Source organism: Oncorhynchus masou, unplaced genomic scaffold (assembly GCF_036934945.1).
Source record: "Oncorhynchus masou masou isolate Uvic2021 unplaced genomic scaffold, UVic_Omas_1.1 unplaced_scaffold_2114, whole genome shotgun sequence".
NCBI lineage: Eukaryota > Metazoa > Chordata > Actinopteri > Salmoniformes > Salmonidae > Oncorhynchus > Oncorhynchus masou.
This window is the reverse complement of record NW_027008593.1, coordinates 6384-28940: the sequence shown is the minus strand read 5'-3', so window position 1 is coordinate 28940 and position 22557 is coordinate 6384. Positions and strand designations below refer to the sequence as shown.

The 22557-nt window shown below is 40.1% G+C and overlaps 1 protein-coding gene across 1 annotated transcript; it reads left to right on the top strand.

Annotated features, from left to right (window-relative positions):
- Window positions 1–8304: 8304 nt before the first annotated feature.
- Window positions 8305–15051, top strand: irx4a (iroquois homeobox 4a). Its single transcript, XM_064960351.1, has 5 exons — window positions 8305–8421; window positions 8976–9227; window positions 11210–11321; window positions 12804–13115; window positions 14202–15051. Exons 1-5 carry the CDS (start codon window positions 8377–8379, stop codon window positions 14864–14866), a joined length of 1386 nt encoding a protein of 461 aa, XP_064816423.1. The 5' UTR covers window positions 8305–8376; the 3' UTR covers window positions 14867–15051.
- The last annotated feature ends 7506 nt before the right edge of the window (window positions 15052–22557 follow it).

The window sequence follows — 22557 nt, the reverse complement described above, 5'->3', positions numbered from 1 at the left end:
CCCCCCTCTTCCCCTCACTAGCTCTCACTAATTCAACCCCCCTCTTCCCCTCACTAGTCTCACTAATTCAACCCCCCTCTTCCCTCACTAGTCTCACTAATTCAACCCCCCTCTTCCCCTCACTAGCTCTCACTAATTCAACCCCCCTCTTCCCCTCAATAGTCTCAGTAATTCAACCCCCGTCATCCCCTCACTAGTCTCACTAATTCAACCCCCCTCTTCCACTCACTAGCTCTCACTAATTCAACCCCCCTCTTCCCCTCACTAGCTCTCACTAATTCAACCCCCCTCTTCCCCTCACTAGCTCTCACTAATTAAACCCCCCTCTTCCCTCACTAGTCTCACTAATTCAACCCCCCTCTTCCCCTCACTAGCTCTCACTAATTCAACCTCCCTCTTCCCCTCAAAAGCTCTCACTAATTCAACACCCCATCTTCCCCCACTAGCTCTCACTAATTCAACCCCCCTCTTCCCTCACTAGCTCTCACTAATTCAACCCCCCTCTTCCCTCACTAGCTCTCACTAATTCAACCCCCCTCTTCCCCTCACTAGATCTCACTAATTCAACCCCCTCTTCCCCTCACTAGCTCTCACTAATTCAACCCCCCTCTTCCCTCACTAGCTCTCACTAATTCAAACCCCCTCTTCCCTCACTAGCTCTCACTAATTCAACCTCCCCTCTTCCCCTCACTAGCTCTCACTAATTCAACCCCCCTCTTCCCCTCACTAGTCTCACTAATTCAACCCCCCTCTTCCCCTCACTAGCTCTCACTAATTCAACCCCCCTCTTCCCCTCACTAGCTCTCACTAATTCAACCCCCCTCTTCCCTCACTAGCTCTCACTACTTCAAGCCCCCTCTTCCCTCAGTAGCTCTCACTAATTCAACCCCCCTCTTCCCCTCACTAGCTCTCACTAATTCAACCCCCCTCTTCCCTCACTAGCTCTCACTACTTCAAGCCCCCTCTTCCCTCAGTAGCTCTCACTAATTCAACCCCCCTCTTCCCTCACTAGCTCTCACTAATTCAACCCCCATCTCCCCTCACTAGCTCTCACTAATTCAACCCCCCTCCCCTCACTAGCTCTCACTAATTCAACCCCCCTTCCCTCACTAGCTCTCACTAATTCAACCCCCTGGGGGCTCTTCCCTCACTAGCTCTCACTAATTCAACCCCCCTCTTCCCTCACTAGCTCTCACTAATTCAAACCCCCGGCCTCTTCCCTCACCAGCTCTCACTAATTCAACCTCCCTCTGAGGCTTCCCCCACTAGCTCTCACTAATTCAACCCCCCTCTACCCTCACTAGCTCTCAGTAATTCAACCCCCTCTTCCCCATTCACTAGCTCTCACTAATTCAACCCCCCTCTTCCCTCACTAGCTCTCACTAATTCAAACCCCCTCTTCCCTCACCAGCTCTCACTAATTCAACCTCCCCTCTTCCCCTCACTAGCTCTCACTAATTCAACCCCCCTCTTCCCTCACTAGCTCTCACTAATTAAACCCCCCTTTCCCTCACTAGCTCTCACTAATTCAACCCCCCTCTTCCCTCACTAGCTCTCACTAATTCAAACCCCCTTTCCCTCACCAGCTCTCACAAATTCAACCTCCCCAGTCTTCCCCTCACTAGCTCTCACTTTAATTCAACCCCCCATCTTCCCTCACTAGCTCTCACTAATTCAACCCCCCATCTCCCCTCACTAGCTCTCACTAGTTTAACCCCTGGGGGCTCTTCCCTCAGTAGCTCTCACTAATTCAACCCCCCTCTTCCCTCAAAGCTGAGGCTAATTCAACCCCCCTTACTTCCCTCACTAGCTTTCACTAATTCAAGCCCCTGAGGCTTCCCCTGACTAGCTCTCACTAATTCAACCCCCCATTCCCTCACAAGCTCTGGGACTAATTCAACTCCCCCTCTTCCCCTCACTAGCTCTCACTAATTCAACCCCCCATCACTAGCCTCACTAGGCTTCAACCCCCCTCTTCCCTGGGGCTGAGGCTCTGGGACAGTTTACCATTTGGCCTGGGGGCTGAGGCTTGGGGACAGTTTACCATTTGGCCTGGGGGGCTGAGGCTTTTGGACCGTTTACCATTCGGCCTGTGGGGCTGAGGCTTGGGACCAGTTTACCATTTGGCCTGTGGGGCTGAGGCTTGACCCCAGTTTACCAGTCAGCCTGGGGGGCTGAGGCTTGGGACCAGTTTACCAGTCAGCCTGAGGGGCTGAGGCTTGGGACCAGTTTACCATTTGGCCTGTGGGGCTGAGGCTTGACCCCAGTTTACCAGTCAGCCTGGGGGGCTGAGGCTTGGGGACAGTTTATCTTTGGGCCTCGGGGCTGAGGCTTGGGGACCAGTTTACCAGTCAGCCTCAGGGGCTGAGGCTTGTGGACCGTTTACCATTCGGCCTGTGGGGCTGAGGCTTGGGACCAGTTTACCAGTCAGCCTCGGGGGATTGAGTGGTCTGAGGCTTGGGAGCAGTTTATATTTATTCAGCCTCAGGGGCTGAGGCTTGGGGCTATACTTTACCATTCGGCCTGGGGGGCTGAGGCTTGGGACCAGTTTAACGTTTAGTCAATATTCCATCAGGGGCTGAGGCTTGGGGCTAGTTTACCATTCGGCCTGGGGGTTCTGTTCTGAGGCTTGGGACCAGTTTACCAGTCAGCCTCAGGGGACCTTGGGGACCGTTTACCATTCGCTGAGGCTTGGGGACCGTTTTGCACCATTCGGCCTGTGAGGCTGAGGCTTGGGACCAGTTTTACCAGTCAGCCTGGGGGATTGAGGCTTGGGGACAGTTTACCAGTCAGTCTGGGGGGTTGAGGCTTGGGACCAGTTTACCAGTCAGCCTGGGGGGGTTGAGGCTTGGGGACAGTTTACCAGTCAGTCTGGGGGGTTGGGTTAGGCTTGGGACCATTTTACCAGTCAGCCTGGGGGGTTGAGGCTTGGGACCAGTTTACCAGTCGGCCTGGGGGGGTCTGAGGCTTTAGGACAGTTTAGGTCCAGTCAGTCATTAGGTTAGGACTGAATAGTCATTTAGCTTGGGGTCTCAGTTTACCATTAGGCCTGGGGGTCATTTAGCTGAGGGGTTGGGACCAGAATTTACCAGTCAGCCTGTGGGGTCTGAGGCTTGGGGTCTCAGAATAGTAAATTACCATTAGGCCTGTGGGGCTGAGGCTTGGGACCAGTTTACCAGTAAGCCTGGGGGGTCTCATTGAGTGGTCCTAATCAGACAACATGCCTCTCAGAATAGTAAATTAGCTGGGCTGTGTGAAGAGGAGAAAGATCCATTGGTATATTTAGCTTCTGAAGAATCTCCATTGATGCATTAGCACATTGTATATTTATCTATACTGTATCTACAGATTGAGAATACATTTAGCTTTAGGAAATCCATCAGAAACTTTAGCTCTATTAGGTCAAAACTGCATCATTAACACCTGCATTTAGTGACAGGGTAAAATATAATTTAGCTTTTAGATCAATATTCCATCAATTATTCCATTTGGTCATAGAGAGCTTCATTAGGATTAGGCTAATGTTTTAGCCATTACAAGGTCAGAATTTCTAACCTTGGATAGCCTGTTCTGTTCTGTTAGGTCTGAATAGACCTTAGACCATGAGACAACAGAGGTCAGCACTGAGACAGGTCAGAATAGACATTTAGCCCTACATTAGGATTAGGTCCAGAATAGTCTTTAGGAACCAGCTAGTCATTTAGCTTTACATTAGGTTAGGTCTCAGAATACTAACACTTAGTTAGGTCAGAATAGTACAAACCTTCCACTAGGGTTAGTCCTCTAACATTCAGCTCTGGATTAGGTCTCAGAATAGTCATATGTTTGAGTTAGGTCTCAGAATAGTCATTTAGCTTACATTGGGATTAGGTCTCAGAATAGTCATTTAGCTTTACATTAGGATTAGGTCTCAGAATAGTCATTTAGCTTTACATTAGGATTAGGTCTCAGAATAGTCATTTAGCTTTACATTAGGATTAGGTCTCAGAATAGTCATTTAGCTGTACATTAGGATTAGGTCTCAGAATAGTCATTTAGCTTTACATTAGGCTTAGGTCTCAGAATAGTAATTTAGCTTTACATTAGGATTAGGTCTCAGAATAGTCATTTAGCTTTACATTAGGCTTAGGTCTCAGAATAGTCATTTATCTTTACATTAGGATTAGGTCTCAGAATAATCATTTAGCTTTACATTAGGGTTAGGTCTCAGAATAGTAATTTAGCTTTACATTAGGCTTAGGTCTCAGAATAGTAATTTAGCTTTACATTAGGATTAGGTCTCAGAATAATCATTTAGCTTTACATTAGGCTTAGGTCTCAGAATAGTCATTTATCTTTACATTAGGATTAGGTCTCAGAATAGTCATTTAGCTTTACATTAGGATTAGGTCTCAGAATAGTCATTTAGCTTTACATTAGGCTTAGGTCTCAGAATAGTAAATTAGCTTTACAGTAGGCTTAGGTCTCAGAATAGTAATTTAGCTTTACATTAGGCTTAGGTCTCAGAATAGTAAATTAGCTTTACAGTAGGGTTAGATCTCAGAATCGTCATTTAGCTTTACAGTAGGGTTAGGTCTCAAGCCACTAAACCTGGCTAAATGAATGTGTATGATGTTCCTCAACACCTATAGCTACTTCAGGCAGCACAGCTCCAAACTCAATAGGACTGAATAGGAGTCCTACAGTTGTTTCTACACAAAGCAGTCATAACATACCCTTGTTCAAACGTGTATGCATGTACAAGACCAATACAAGTGAAATACTTTATGATTAAGTGTTGAATACATGTATTGCATTTCAATGTATGATTCATTCAACAAGCTCTCAGTCTCACTTCAGAATTAGATGTTAATAAAATGTCGAAGTTGTTCTAAACATCAAATTGCGAAGTGTATGGTTACTTCTCTGTGTCATTCCAATGATACGTTTAGGCATTAACTCCGAATTCTTAAGGTTAGGCATTAACTCAATAGTTAAAAGGTTAGGGTTAAGCGACCTTCAGCTGGAACCAGAAGCAGATGCGTGACACAGATTCACCATTGCGTCCACAAACACATTTTAAGAGTAATAGCACTAACTGTTGCCCCAAGTTACCGGTTTTCCACGTCATCTCCCGATGTCTTCAAAACATGGATGGCTAACGAATACTGACTTGTACCACCGGTGGCCTGTCTGGTTTAATTGACATATTGAGATCCAATTAAATGTTTAACCTTTATTGGTCCGAAGAATATACGAATGTTACTGTAAATTGCAATCTATCCTCATAAAAGGAGCATCTTGGTATATTTTTTTTCAATATGTATAATAATTCCATGATACAGACACGGTCATGGCGAGATGAACATTTTGTAAATTGTTTCACAGTCAGTCTCAGTAGTGGGAAGTGATGTTGATGCGAGGTTATCCTGCACTGCGCTGCTCTCCCAGTGTTCTGGCTGCGTCATTAATCAACCAGAGAAATTATGAAGTGACAGGTTAATGAATTGAATGTTATAGAAACTGGAAACTCAAGTTAACGATGCATTTAACAAGACTCAACAATTATTACAGTAGTGCAACGATAGGTCCACTCTCTCGGGATATACAGACCTATCCACTCAAATGCATACCTTTATAAGAGCATTGAGTCAAAGTTGACAAAAAATAAACGTTTTCCCCCTCAGAAACATCGCAAACATGCAGATAAATATTCTGACGTGTTATTTATAAGCATGGTTTTATTTCAAAGTAAAACAGATATGACAAACTGTATAAAAGCTAATCCATTAATTCCAGTGTGCAGTTCAGGTGATTAATACGAGTCATGAGTGATGATGCTGTCTAAATAAGATACGTGCATCTGTCTTCATTTATATAGTAAGATTAAAGCCATTATTCACTTTATGATAAGACTGATAGATAATGATCTGTTATCATTTACATTTAAACTCCAATGAACTACTGCCAACCAACCTCCCATACAGTACATCCAGTAGGCCTGTTGCCATATTGTTGTACATTAAAGTGCACTTCATAACAATCATATACCGCTCTACATTAAATGGACGCCGTCTGTCACAGAAGAGCGCTCTCTTTTTGAAACGCTAAACCAGAATGAACCTCCGAGCAGCCTTCATTTCGATCTAAAAGCATACACTGGGTAATCTAAATATTTCATAGGGACGTGATAACACAAGCAGGATAATGAAAATGGATACGGAGAGGCCGCCTGGACAATACAGTTTACTGCACACGTCCATCAAACGTCCCTGTCTTTTCCATTGTGGAACACATGAGTACAGCAAAGCCCAAGTTTTAGATGATCTAAAGTGGTTAAATAGATTTTACTGTAATAACCAAGCAAACATTATGTGTTATGAAATCAAAAACATGAGGTCAGTTTTAGATGTCATTATTCGTAATAAAAAAATGGAAAACAAAACTATCAATGAGGGCAAATGTAGATTAACTTGAAAGAACCCCCAATCGTGTGTGTGCGTGTGTGTCCAAATACCACCAGTTTCTCAAATCAAAGGAAACATCTTGTCTAAACCAAGTGATGTAAAATTTGCCCCAAAACCAGAACAACCTACAGCCCAATATTTTGTTTAAAATGTATTTAGCCTTGGCTTGTTTATCCAATTGATTTCGTTGAGATTAAAATATATTTTGCAATGAATTTCAACAATGACTTTGTTTTTTTATTAAACGCCCCCAAAAAGTTTGAATAATTATGTTTGAATAATTATGTTTGAATAATTAAGTTTGAATAATTAAGTTTGGATAATTAAGTGTGGCTTCTGGTGTCATTTACAGTTTAATACAAATGAAAAGTCCTGTCAGGTCGGTCTCGTCCTCTGACCTGGCGCTCATGTTCCCGGTAAATGTTAAATGTGACTGTTTTGGTCTGAGGTGTCACACTAATTCAATTGATCGACAGAACACTCTGTTTATAAACTCTACAAGAAACTTGCCTCATACAGTCTTAACTTAATTTGAGCACAGGTTATTTCATCTGTAGATTTCCGGTAATTATGCTGTGGGTAGCCTATGATATTGTGTTGGCGGGTGTCGAGGTAGCCATCCATCACCCTCTTCGAGCTGTCACCCAGGGCTTGGCGTTCCAGCTGGGAACAGAGGAGAACATCATCATTAATTTGAGTGTGACCCCCGGGCTATTCACATGTCTGAACCCAGGCTTCTCTAAGCAAGTCAGCACACCGTGGAACCCGTCTCTGCCCGCTGCCCCACCCAGCTGAGACCCAGACCCACCCCGGCCCCAGAGCAGACCCAGCCCGTCCTTAAAGTAGACCCAGACCCACATCACACCCCCAGCCCTCTGACACTCCACACATTAAAGTTATTGGAGGAATGACTTCCAGCTTTAGGCTGGGAAATTAACCGAGAGCAAACTCCGACTCTGTCATTTTGCCAAGAGGAGAATAACACGAGAGGGAAATTCTGAAAATGTGATACAACATAATTTTTTTCTTCAGAGATTTAAACGTTTTATGAAGATGAAGTTACACTTAATTGCAGTGGCATTTATCGATATCAATGTTAATTGGGGTTAAACAAATAATGACCAAATCTCAAGGGAACCAAGTGAAGATGGGGCCATGATGAGATCGAATACGTCAATCACGTCAATGTTCAGTAAATGTGTATTATTGGCAAAGCTGGTAAAATACTACAAATCTCCCGCGTTTGTTTTGTGAACTATATCCACATTGAAATAGTCTCCATGTGTATATGTTCATTAATGGACTCTAGAATTACTAACGGGAGTAATTATAATTACAATCAAACACCTTCCTCCTGCTTCACATGTTTAATTGCACCTATGAGATCTACATCGAGATAAGGAATGGTATATTAAAATCATGGGTTCATTGATCCATTGAATTTCAATCCAGTTAAAAGTCTCAAAGTCTTTGTCCCGCTCCCTATGACTTGTCCGATGTTTATCCCCAGAAATGCATATTGAAGTTACAGTCTAGACACTGAGTAAGGTTCTTCTGACGTCAGAGGCACTGGTGTTTAAAACAACCTGCATCAAGGCTGAGGTGTTTTATACTAGTGTTTTTTTATAAAGCAAAATATGTATTTCTGACATCAAAGTCATCAGTCTGGACAAATATATTTCATTGTCTAAATTCATTTGCACATTATACGAGTTAAAAAGACACGTGGAAAAGAGAGGGCGCATTTTGGAAAGGCGTTTTGGGGGCATTTTAACAAATTAAACATGGTAGTGTGGTTCGCCCTATAAGCCTCCAGCCAACTGCCTGTGCTTACCAATCAAATGGTACATTGAAACAGTGCAAGGCTACGTTACTATAGCGAGGAGACCTGCAGGCTCGCTTTATCTCCGGATATTGGGACCTCTCTACAATGTCATATCCACAATTCGGATATCCCTACTCGTCTGCACCACAAGTAAGTTACCTTCTCGCTTATCAACTGAATATTCGGTCAGATTTCATCACTATTGATTCTTATATTCATTAAATGTTGAACATGTGATTCACTTTCAACAAGAAAGGAGACAGCATTGTATATTAATGCACTGTATCGGAATTGTATTATGTTACCGTAAATGGCTCATGATACCTGCTCTTTGAACGGTAAAGGTAAGGAGGGTAACCAGAACCAGGCGCAGTCCGACCTATCGTCAACTGATTTCTACCAGATAATAGCCTCGATACGTGTGTTTTTCATCTGATATCCCACATGCCGACCTGTTTTGTGGACATGCGGTGCTGTTATGTCGGGGGCTGGATAGTTAACACAACTGGTGTCTTTTTGGCAATCATCCAGAACATGTCTTTTGGGAAAACGCATATGGGGATTCTGGAAACATTTGACATATTTTAATTATAAGGGTTGTTTTGCAATTAGCCTAAGCATTAATACCACTAATTCACTGTATTCTATTTTTTTAAATTACCCACTGTACGTTGTAAATAAGTTGTTATGTTCTTGCATTTCAGTTCCTCATGACAACCAACTCGTTGACAACTTGCTGCGAGTCAAGCGGCAGAAGCATCGCTGACTCCAGGGTGACAGCCTCCGCCCAGACGCCGGTCTACTGCCCAGTGTACGAGAGCCGGTTGTTGGCCACCGCCAGACACGAGCTGAGCTCCGCAGCTGCTCTGGGGGTGTATGGGAACCCGTACACCGGGAGTCAAGGCTATGGAAATTACGTTACTTATGGAACCGACGCGTCTGCTTTCTACTCGCTGGTATGGTTACTATAATATAGTATGATATCATAATAATTCTACTCATCTCTCCATGGCAGTGACGCTGTATCTATAGCATGTAGCCTCAGTCACAGAGCTGTATCTATATATCCTATAGTCACAGAGCTGTATCTATATAGCCTACAGTCACAGAGCTGTATCTATATAGCCTTTAGCCTAGTCACAGAGCTGTATCTATATAGCCTATAGTCTCGTCACAGAGCTGTATCTATGTAGCCTATAGTCACAGAGCTGTATCTATATAGCCTACAGTCACAGAGCTGTATCTATATAGCCTTTAGTCTAGTCACAGAGCTGTATCTATATAGCCTATAGTCTAGTCACAGAGCTGTATCTATATAACATATAGTCATCGAGCTGTATCTACATCGCCTATAGTCTAGTCACAGAGCTGTATCTATATAGCATATAGTCATAGAGCTGTTTCTATATAGCCTATAGCCTAGTCACAGAGCTTTATCTATATAGCCTATAGTCACAGAGCTGTATCTATATAGCCTATAGTCACAGAGCTGTATCTATATAGCCTATAGTCTAGCCTATAGTCTAGTCACAGAGATGTATCTGTAAATCTAAAGTCACAGTCTAAAGTCACAGGACGCCGCTTTACACACACCTTCTGACTGTTCTTGATGCACAAAACCTGTCTTCACAGTGAAACAACTGCAGGCTATGACTGAATAGCCAAGTGCAACTTTTAATGAAAAAGTTGAGTTTGGCAAGTGATAGTGTCATGTGAAAATATGTACTGTAATCTGCAATATGCCACCTATGTTAAGAATGGATTTCTTTAATTCTTTAACTACAACTTATACTACAGTGTGCTCGATTATGTCTCTGTCATTGTTTCCCTGTATTCATTAGTTACAATGCCTACAATAACGCAGATATAACTTGACTTTGCTATTGAACAACATGTTTAGTTACTGTTATTGTGTTTGTGTGTGTGTGTGTATTGAAATGGGAACACAAGACTTTATGAGTGAAATTATTAAAAAACAGAAATAATTAAGAAACAGTATACCTGTTATTAAGAAACAGTATACCTGTTATTAAGAAACAGTATACATGTTAATAAGTAACAGTATACATGTTATTAAGAAACAGTATGCATGTTAATAAGTAACAGTATACATGTTATTAAGAAACAGTATACATGTTAATAAGTAACAGTATACATGTTATTAAGAAACAGTATACATGTTAATAAGAAACAGTATACATGTTAATAAGAAACAGTATACATGTTATTAAGAAACAGTATACATGTTAATAAGTAACAGTATACATGTTATTAAGAAACAGTATACATGTTAATAAGAAACAGTATACATGTTAATAAGAAACAGTATACATGTTAATAAGAAACAGTATACATGTTAATAAGAAACAGTATACATGTTAATAAGTAACAGTATACATGTTATTAAGAAACAGTATGCATGTTAATAAGTAACAGTATACATGTTATTAAGAAACAGTATACATGTTAATAAGTAACAGTATACATGTTATTAAGAAACAGTATACATGTTAATAAGTAACAGTAATATATATCCCATTTAGCAGACGCTTTTGTCCAAAGCGACTTACAAGTCGGCTGGGGCCACTACTTTTGCATATGGGTGGCCCCAGCGGGAATCGAACCCACGACGCTTGGCGTTGCAAGCGCCATGCTCTACCGACTGAGCCACACAGTATACATGTTAATAAGTAACAGTATACATGTTATTAAGAAACAGTATACATGTTATTAAGAAACAGTATGCATGTTAATAAGTAACAGTATACATGTTATTAAGAAACAGTATACATGTTAATAAGTAACAGTATACATGTTATTAAGAAACATTATACATGTTATTAAGAAACAGTATACATGTTATTATATATTTAAGTATAACAGTCTATTAATGTCAATAGTGTCACATTTTCCTGACTGATAGTCTGTCTTGTTGCAGGGGACATTCGATACCAAAGATGCAACAGCGCCCGCGCATGCAGGGATAACCCAGGCTACAGCGTACTACCCCATTGACCCCACTCTGGGACATTATCAGTATGACAGGTATGGTTACTATAATAATAATAATAAGAAGAAGAATTGTGTACTACCTATATGACCTTACTCTTCCACAGTACTAATATGAAAGCTATGGTTAACATAATAATATTCATAATAATCATAATAATCATAAGATTCACCATAATAATCATAATAATACCAATAATGATAATAATAATAACAATGATAATAATCATCATCAAATTATTATTATTATTAATAATAAAACAAACAATAATGATGATTGTAATAATATTCCTAACAATAATAATGTTAATATAATTTACTATGTGTGTAATCCTGCTCAGTACCAGTATGCCAGGTATGGTTACTATAATAATAATAATAATGGTAATATAATGTACTATCTGTGTGATCCTGCTCAGTGCCAATATGAGTTAGCAACATTACACACATAATTATGTTCTGTCAAATGGTAGCCCATTTCTCAATCCTTCATATGTGTGTTCACTGACATAAGTCAGCTTACCTCTAAGTTAACAACTATTAGAAAACCCCCTGTCTGTTAGAGTACTGGCTTCCAAATGGTCTGGGAATATCATGCCTGATCAAATTCATAGGATTAGTTGATGAGTTGCCAAACTTGAAACTGTTCTTATTGAAGTGTATAATAGGCTTACATGAACTCCACTAGAGAAGTCGGACATAGTTATATCCCTGGGCTTAGCCTCCAGGAGGACCCAAAGTGCTGAATATTACACTAATGCTTTAGGCCCTTTCACCTGGGGCTGCATCATTACACTCAATCAGACAATTCTCCAGTCTGTTTGCCCCAGTCTTCTGGATGGAGAGACAGCTAGCTTAGCGGTGCCCTGTGTTTACCCATCTAGCAGTCAGTCTTCTGAGCTAGCCTATGGGTGCCCTGTGTTTACTCACCTAACAGTCAGTCTTCTGGATGGAGAGACAGCTAGCTTAGCGGTGCCCTGTGTTTACTCACCTAACAGTCAGTCTTCTGGATGGAGAGACAGCTAGCTTAGCGGTGCTCTGTGTTTATTCACCTAGCAGTCAGTCTTCAGGATGGAGAGACATCTAGCCTATGGGTGCCCTGTGTTTATTCACCTAGCAGTCAGTCTTCAGGATGGAGAGACATCTAGCCTATGGGTGCCCTGTGTTTACTCACCTAACAGTCAGTCTTCAGGATGGAGAGACAGCTAGCCTATGGGTGCCCTGTGTTTACTCACCTAACAGTCAGTCTTCTGGATGGAGAGACAGCTAGCCTATGGGTGCCCTGTGTTTACTCACCTAACAGGGCTTGAGCACACTCATATAGGGACATTATCTTTTGTAAAAATTCCCCGGGGGTATGTTGGGCTGCAGTGTACTGCTAGATGAATCAAAACTATGCATTTCTAATGGACAGGACACAAGGAGTTGTTATCTTGCCTCTCTTCTGCTACAGGACCCTATATATATAGATATATAGGCCTACTGTTACATAGAGACATTGTTGTAACTCATCTTCACTACTAGATATGGCTGTATGGATGGAGGGACCAGGAGGAAGAACGCCACCCGGGAGACAACCAGCACACTGAAGGCCTGGCTACAGGAGCACAGGAAGAACCCCTACCCCACCAAGGGAGAGAAGATCATGTTGGCCATCATTACTAAGATGACCCTGACGCAGGTGTCCACCTGGTTTGCAAACGCCAGGAGGAGGCTGAAGAAGGAGAACAAGATGACGTGGCCTCCGAGGAACAAGTGTTCTGATGAGAAGAGATATGATGAGGATGATGAGGCGTCTCAGGAGGAGAACATCAACAGTGAGAACAACGATGATGGTCAGTCCTGTTTCTTTATACAACCATTTAACAGTGTTCTAGTCTTGGTTCTTTATGTAAAAAAATAACAGTGTTCTACTCCTGGTTCTTTATACAACAAATTAACAGTGTTCTAGTCCTGTTTCTTTATGTAAAAAAATAACGGTGTTCTACTCCTGGTTCTTTATACAACAAATTAACAGTGTTCTAGTCTTGGTTCTTTATGTAAAAAAATAACGGTGTTCTACTCCTGGTTCTTTATACAACAAATTAACAGTGTTCTAGTCCTGGTTCTTTATGTAAAAAAATAACAGTGTTCTAGTCTTGGTTCTTTATACAACAAATTAACAGTGTTCTAGTCTTGGTTCTTTATACAACAAATTAACAGTGTTCTAGTCCTGGTTCGTCTTGTAACAAATTAACAGTGTTCTAGTGATGATTCTTTATGTAACAAATTAACAGTGTCTAGTCCTGGTTCTTTATGTAAAACACTAACAGGTGAATAGTCCTGGTTCTTCATTTATTTTTAACTAGGCAAGTCAGTTAAGAACAAATTATTATATATAATAATGGCCTAGGAACAGTGGGTTAACTGCCTTGTTCAGGGGCGGAACGACAGATGTTTACCTTGTCAGCTCGGGATTTGACCCAGCAACCTTTCGGTTCCTTGTCCACTAGGCTACCTGCTGCCCTTTATGTAACACATTGACAGTGGAATAGACCTTTACCAGAGGAAGTATGACCCTAAATGTATCATGGAAATGGCTTAATGGCCTAATGGAAATGAAAACACTTTGGGCTGCTTTAGGATGTTTTTTAGATACGTTAAAAAGTGAACTGAAAAGCTTGTATGCACAAGATACACATACATCTAGTTACCACAATGTTACCATGTTATGACCCATTTATTCTGCTGTAGTGCAAAGTGCTATGAAACTGCATGGACATCTACCTCAACTTCTTTGAATAGGCATATCTGCCAGGCCTAAGCTCGTTTCAATGATGTGATGCTGAATGCTTCAATGATATTTGACAGTGATACTTTGTATTACAGTTTGATTCCCCTCTTATCGCTGATGTCTCATATCCGTTAATTTCCAGAGAAAGATAAGGATCTCGCGCTGAGTGACCTGGATGACTTCGACATGATCGAATCAGAGAGCTCGGAGTGCGAGCTCAAACACCAGTACCTCATGAACACTCACATGACGACAACTGACTGTTCGAACGACCATCTGAAGGACACATCTTTAAAGATCAGCATACCCGTGTCCCTGGGCGGGGAGCAGCAGCACAGTAAAACCTCACCAGAGGGCTGCGACAGCCGGCAGGGGAAAGCTTTCTACCAACAACAGATACTGGACGGCAAACCACGGATTTGGTCGTTGGCCCAGACGGCCACGTCTCTGAACCAGCCGGAGTACCCGTCCTGTATGTTGAGGTGTCAGCCTCAGCCGGGCCTGCCCGCCTCTCCGGCCGCCTCCTCCCCTATCACGGTTCTAGACAGACGGCAGGACTCTCCCGTTACAACTCTCAGAAACTGGGTGGATGGGGTTTTCCACGACCCGTTGTTCAGACACAGTACTTTGAACCAGGCCCTGACCAACACCACGGTCTCGTGGACCACGACCACCAAGGGTTCGATACTAGAGACCGGTATTCTGGAACGTTCTGTTGGGAGCGTCAAAGGACTTCCGTCTCTACAGCACCAAGACTCCACGAAGGACAATATGAATTTCCCTAAAACTGTTAACAAACACTTCTGCTCTTAACACACCAAACCTGCTTTAGTTTATTATTCTGTGGGGGTTACTTTGTTGTTGTTGCAAGGATATATTTATGTAATCATATTGGCATTTCACTGGTAAAACTTCCAAACAGGATTCGTTTGAGCTTATTGCTATTTCGTTAAAAAGCACGTAGGCCCGCCTACAAATCTACTGTATCTAAATGTATAACTGACAGTTAACATTAGAAATATGTTTTTTTACACTATTCTTTTTCATATAGCATGCAGATGTTAATCATTTCTATTAAACATTCTTTAAAAAAACAGCCGTCATTAATCGATGGTTTGTGAGTATCACCGATGAAAGAAAAAAGTCACAAATAACCAGTTCTCCTAAAATTGAAGAATTATGTTTCAAGTTTGTTCACAAATAAAACGTCGGTTTCTGATGAGATCGTGTTCAGATTGCGTCAATGCTGGTCGCTGTCCAATGTGCTGAAATTATAGCCTATAACGTTTAAGAATTTGCGATAACAAAATTATATATGAGTCTTCATCGCCTTGTCTTTAGCTTTTCCTATCTTTCTATTTGCTTTTGTCGCCGCTAAGAGATCGTCCGAAGTAGAGAAATACAATGTTTACCATATCGTTCTGGCAAGTGTTGCTTTATAGGTCTATTCACAAGGATCTATTTCTTCAAACACGCAGAATTCAAGCCAATAATGACTGACAGTACATAAAACGTTATGTTTTTTAAAGCTGTTAAATCTATAATCATAAATGTAGTTTTTGAGTCAGTCAACGTCTCCTCTCTCACAGTGACAGGGGGATGAGAGAGAGAGAGAGAGAGAGAGAGAGAGAGAGAGAGAAAGAGCCTTCAACAATAATAGCAGCTGGCGGGAGATGTGGCTTATTACTCCGCCATAAATAGCCTATAATTGGGATATATTCCTTCATAGCTCTGTCAGACTATCGATCTCCACTCCTCCTGATAATACGATGGAGACATCTAAACCTGATCTTTGATCTCTGATCCAACTGGAAGAGGGCTCACTTATTCCATGTGGCCGCTAATATTGGCAACAGCCGAGATCATCTGGAGTCAAGTTTTCATCCAGACACTAACCCCTCAATTCTGAGTGCTCTCCAGCCGCCTGCTGAAGGGCTTTACCAGAAGACACGTCTTGGAGTGAAAAGGGCAACGGAACCTGAATTAGTTGTTCCAGATAAAAGGGCAAAAATAAAGAGTGGAGGGTACTTGACAGTAATGGCCTGTGTGAGCTCCTGGGGGACAGCGGGCCTGAGAGGGAAAGAGAGCTCCTCAGTGTGAAAGCTGTTCTGAGAGAGATGAGGCGTTTTAATGTGAAGCCAAACGATTGAGATCTTCCCTGGAACAAGTAAAACAGAGCTGCCGGCTGGACAAAGTATTTATCCTGTCTGGATGTTTTTATTTGTTCTGCCGGACCAGTTTTACCTTCAGCACCATATTGACATTGTAGGAGGATAGAGAAGTTGACGTTATTTTTTGACATTTTATTTTACCTTAATTTTACTAGGCAAGTCAGTTAAGAACAAATTCTTATTTTCAATGACGGCCTAGGAACTGTGGGTTAACTGCCTGTTCAGGGCAGAACGACAGATTTGTACCTTGTCAGCTCGGATGTTTGAACTTGCAACCTTCCGTTTATACCGAAACATAACAGGCATTTACAATTCAATAGCAACTGAAATACAAGAGACGGCAATATGACTTGGTGGGAACATTTAACAAGCATGTCGTTCCTTTTATTTTAGGGACTAAAACAGGTATGTCTTCCTTTCAATGAGCACACGGGAAGCAAGATGCTTTCGAGATTTGTGTCAAATATAAACATACAAAAATAGACTACATATTTTACAATTGGTCACCGATAAACTGAAAGATCAATTCATATTTGTAAGAGAATAACATTGAGGACAATTCTATTGAACTTTTTCACCAAAGGGGCGATTACCCTTTTCTATTTCAGCAGAAAAAGAGAGCGAGAGAGAGAAGTGTTTTTTAACAGGCAGACCAAATCATTCATCCGTAGCGAATTCAAACACACAGAGGAGCGGAGGGTAAATTAGCAGCGCTGCCTTCTTTCTACATAGAGACCAAATAAAAGTGTAATCAGCGACGCGTTGCTTTTCATTAAGCGGGTTTGACAGGAGCATATTCCGCTTCGACAGGGGAGCAGGACCCAGGAAATAAACTACTGTCAGACTCAGAGTCATAAGATAATTCCTTCAGCTCCATTAACAACTCTTAGCCGCAGGAAACGGGCTCCCAGAAAACATCTCCAAATCTAAAAGCTTTATCGACCTGCAGCCCTCTGCTGATGGTTCCGAGAGGGTTTTTTCAACTTAAGGGACGTCGCCGTCCAGCAGAGGTAATAGACTTTGACACAACACATTAACTGGGAAATAAGACGGAGGAGAAGAGCAGCCCCAGTTAAACGACACTTAAACGTTACCTATTAGAGGTTTAAAACTTAAATAAGATGTAAGCCCAAGGTGCCTCCAGACAGACATTATAATAAAATAGCTCATCATCGAATGTAGAAATGATTAGGGACGAATAAGAGCAGACATATACCATAGGTCTATCTAACGTCTGAGGTACACAAGTAAGCAAACGGTCCTTTTTGAAATTATTATATTGTGGATGTTTGAAATAATCTATTTCTTATCTATCGTGTAACTGCAGTTGAGACCACAATGTCAAGGATAATTTGTAGACAACATAAATTACTGACCAGGAGATTTATTCACTTAATTTGAGGATCAACTGATTCCCTGACGCTGTGGTCTATAACTGAAACAAATCGGACTAGTCTGTTTCTTATAGCTGTATAATATGCTGTATGTGTATGAAGAGTAAAAATAAAAACAGCTCGGACGATGTATAAATGATGAAAATGTTTCAAAAATATTCTCAGGATTCAGGACATTTTGTCCAGAAGTGTTTGCGCCAACACAATGTCTCCCCAGAGAACACAGATCACATTAATACTACAGTCATAAATATATTTACACATCATTACACTCGGAATAATGAGTGGGTTTCTGTATAGCACTTTGTGACATCGGCTGTTGTAAAAATACATTTCATTTTTTTTACCTTTATTTAACCAGGCAAGTCAGTTAAGAACAAATTCTTATTTTCAATGAAGGCCTGGGAACAGTGGGTTAACTGCCTGTTCAGGGGCAGAACGACAGATTTGTACCTTGTCAGCTCGGGGGTTTGAACTCGCAACCTTCCGGTTACTAGTTCAACGCTCTAACCACTAGGCTACACTGCCACCCCATTGATTGATTTATTGATTGATTGATTGATTGCTACTTTAATTGACATTTTAATCTATTAATTCGATTTTCAGGTATTAAATGTACAAAAAGGGGTTTGAGAAAAAAATGTAATGAAGAGGAAGGAAGACTGCGAGACTTTTTTGTTCAATGTATGTTCACCTGAAATAGGTCTTTTTTTCAACTGCTCCAACAAACACACAGAAATCTCAATAAACACATTCCAAAGGCCCAAAGGTATAGAATCACAGCCCCCAAATACTTAGTCCACTTCCACTGTCCTCCATGAGTTGGTCAATCATTTCCTTATTTAGAGATGTGAAGATGGCTACAGAGTGAACTGGAAAGAGATATGAGCCAGTTACAGGGTTAGATATCAACTGGTTATAGGGTTAGATATGAGATGGTTACAGGGTTAGATATCAACTGCTTATAGGGTTAGATATGAGATGGTTATAGGGTTAGACATCAACTGGTTATAGGGTTAGATATGAGATGGTTATAGGGTTAGATATGAGATGGTTATAGGGTTAGATATCAACTGGTTATAGGGTTAGGTATGAGATGGTTACAGGGTTAGATATTAGATGGTTATAGGGTTAGATATGAGATGGTTACAGGGTTAGATATTAGATGGTTATAGGGTTAGATATGAGATGGTTATAGGGTTAGATATTAGATGGTTACAGGGTTAGATATTAGATGGTTATAGGGTTAGATATGAGATGGTTATAGGGTTAGATATCAACTGGTTATAGGGTGAGACATCAACAGGTTATAGGGTTATATATGAGATGGTTATAGGGTTAGATAGCAAAAGTTATAGGGTTAGATATGAGATGGTTATAGGGTTAGATATGAGCCAGTTACAGGGTTAGATATCAACTGGTTATAGGGTTAGATATCAACTGGTTATAGGGTTAGATATGAGATGGTTATAGGGTTAGATATCAACTGGTTATAGGTTTAGATATGAGATGGTTACTGGATTAGATATGAGATGGTTACAAGGTTAGATATCAGCTGGTTACAGGGTTAGATATCAACTGGTTATAGGGTTAGATATCAACTGGTTATAGGGTTAGATATAAACTGGTTATAGGGTTAGTTATGAAATGGTAACAGGGTTAGATATCAACTGGTTATAGGGTTAGATATGAGATGGTTATAGGGTTAGATGTCAACTGGTTATAGGGTTAGATATAAACTGGTTATAGGGTTAGATATAAACTGGTTATAGGGTTAGATATGAAATGGTTACAGGGTTAGATATCAACTGGTTATAGGGTTAGATATGAGATGGTTACAGGGTTAGATATCAGCTGGTTATAGGGTTAGATATCAACTGGTTATAGGGTTTGATATCAACTGGTTATAGGGTTAGATATCAACTGTTAATGGTTTAGATATGAGATGTTTACAGGGTTAGATATCAGCTTGTTATAGGGTTAGATATGAGATGGTTATAGGGTTAGATATGAGATGGTTACAGGGTTAGATATTAGATGGTTATAGGGTTAGATATGAGATGGTTATAGGGTTAGATATCAACTGGTTATAGGGTGAGACATCAACAGGTTATAGGGTTATATATGAGATGGTTATAGGGTTAGATAGCAAAAGTTATAGGGTTAGATATGAGATGGTTATAGGGTTAGATATCAACTGGTTATAGGGTTAGGTATGAGATGGTTATAGGATTAGATATCAACTGGTTATAGGGTTAGATATGAGATGGTTATAGGGTTAGATATGAAATGGTTATAGGGTTAGATATCAGGTGGTTATAGGGTTAGATATGAGATGGTTATAGGATTAGATATCAACTGGTTATAGGGTTAGATATGAGATGGTTATAGGATTAGATATCAACTGGTTATAGGGTTAGATATGAGATGGTTATAGGGTTAGATATGAAATGGTTATAGGGTTAGATATCAACTGGTTATAGGGTTAGATATCAGGTGGTTATAGGGTTAGATATCAACTGGTTATAGGGTTAGATATGAGATGGTTATAGGGTTAGATATGAGATGGTTATAGGGTTAGATATGAGATGGTTATAGGGTTAGATATGAGATGGTTATAGGGTTAGATATCAACTGGTTATAGGGTTATATATAAACTGGTTATAGGGTTAGATATGAAATGGTTACAGGGTTAGATATCAACTGGTTATAGGGTTAGATATGAGATGGTTATAGGGTTAGATATGAGATGGTTATAGGGTTAGATAGCAAAAGTTATAGGGTTAGATATGAGATGGTTATAGGGTTAGATATGAGCCAGTTACAGGGTTAGATATCAACTGGTTATAGGGTTAGATATGAGATGGTTATAGGGTTAGATATCAACTGGTTATAGGTTTAGATATGAGATGGTTACTGGATTAGATATGAGATGGTTACAAGGTTAGATATCAGCTGGTTACAGGGTTAGATATCAACTGGTTATAGGGTTAGATATCAACTGGTTATAGGGTTAGATATAAACTGGTTATAGGGTTAGATATAAACTGGTTATAGGGTTAGTTATGAAATGGTAACAGGGTTAGATATCAACTGGTTATAGGGTTAGATATGAGATGGTTATAGGGTTAGATGTCAACTGGTTATAGGGTTAGATATAAACTGGTTATAGGGTTAGATATAAACTGGTTATAGGGTTAGATATGAAATGGTTACAGGGTTAGATATCAACTGGTTATAGGGTTAGATATGAGATGGTTACAGGGTTAGATATCAGCTGGTTATAGGGTTAGATATCAACTGGTTATAGGGTTTGATATCAACTGGTTATAGGGTTAGATATCAACTGTTAATGGTTTAGATATGAGATGTTTACAGGGTTAGATATCAGCTTGTTATAGGGTTAGATATGAGATGGTTATAGGGTTAGATATGAGATGGTTATAGGGTTAGATATGAGCCAGTTACAGGGTTAGATATAAACTGGTTATAGGGTTAGATATGAAATGGTTACAGGGTTAGATATCAACTGGTTATAGGGTTAGATATGAGATGGTTATAGGGTTAGATATCAACTGGTTATAGGGTTAGATATCAGCTGGTTATAGGGTTAGATATCAACTGGTTATAGGGTTAGATATGAGATGGTTATAGGGTTAGATATCAACTGGTTATAGGGTTAGATATCAACTGGTTATAGGGTTAGATATCAACTGTTAATGGTTTAGATATGAGATGTTTACAGGGTTAGATATCAGCTTGTTATAGGGTTAGATATCAACTGGTTATAGGGTTAGATATAAACTGTTATAGGGTTAGATATAAACTGATAGGGTTAGTTATGAAATGATAAAGGGTTAGATATCAACTGGTTATAGGGTTAGATAAGATGGTTATAGGGTTAGATGTCAACTGGTTATAGGGTTAGATATAAACTGGTTATAGGGTTAGATATAAATGGTTATACAGATATGAAATGGTTCAGTTACAGATATCAACTGGTTATATTAGATATAGATGGTTATAGGGTTAGATATCAACTGGTTATAGGGTTAGATAAATGGTTACAACTGGTTATGGGTTAGATATAAACTGGTTATAGGGTTAGATATAAACTGGTTATAGGGTTAGATATAAACTGGTTATAGGGTTAGATATCAACTGGTTATAGGGTTTGAATCAGACTGGCAGGTGTTAGATATCAACTGTTAATGATTTAGAATGAGATGTTTACAGGGTTAGATATCACTGTTATAGGGTTAGATATGAGATGGTTATAGGGTTAGATTCAACTGGTTATCTTAGATATAAACTGGTTATTTAGTATCAACTGGTTATAGGGTTAGATATAGATGGTTATAGGGTTAGATTCAACTGTTGTTTTAGTATTGTTATAGTTAGATATCAACTGGTTATAGGGTTCATTTAATTTAAGAACAACTGATATTAGATATGAGATGGTTACAGGGTTAGATGTCCACTTCTATTTAGATATGAGATGGTTATAGGGTTAGATATAAACTGGTTATAGGGTTAGTTATGAAATGGTAACAGGGTTAGATATCAACTGGTTATAGGGTTAGATATGAGATGATGTATAGGGTTAGATGTCAACTGGTTATAGGGTTAGATATAAACTGGTTATATTAGATATAAACTGGTTATTTAGATATCAACTGGTTATAGGGTTTGAAAAATAGGGTTAGATATCAACTTTAATGGTTTAGATCTTGTTTACATTATATCAGCTTTATAAATATGAGATGGTTATAGGGTTAGATGTCAACTGGTTATAGGGTTAGATATAAACTGGTTATAGGGTTAGATATAAACTGATAGGGTTACATATGAAATTTACAGAATATCAACTGGTTATAAGATATCAGATGGTTATGGGTTAGATATCAACTGGTTATAGGGTTAGATATGAGATGGTTAT

Bases quoted from the DNA above. Each gene is read 5' to 3' on its own strand.
- irx4a (XM_064960351.1), top strand. From the start codon at position 8,377: ATGTCATATCCACAATTCGGATATCCCTACTCGTCTGCACCACAA. The intron at 8,422-8,975 runs GTAAGTTACCTT...CTTGCATTTCAG, and splicing joins CCTACTCGTCTGCACCACAA to TTCCTCATGACAACCAACTC. The intron at 9,228-11,209 runs GTATGGTTACTA...GTCTTGTTGCAG, and splicing joins CGTCTGCTTTCTACTCGCTG to GGGACATTCGATACCAAAGA.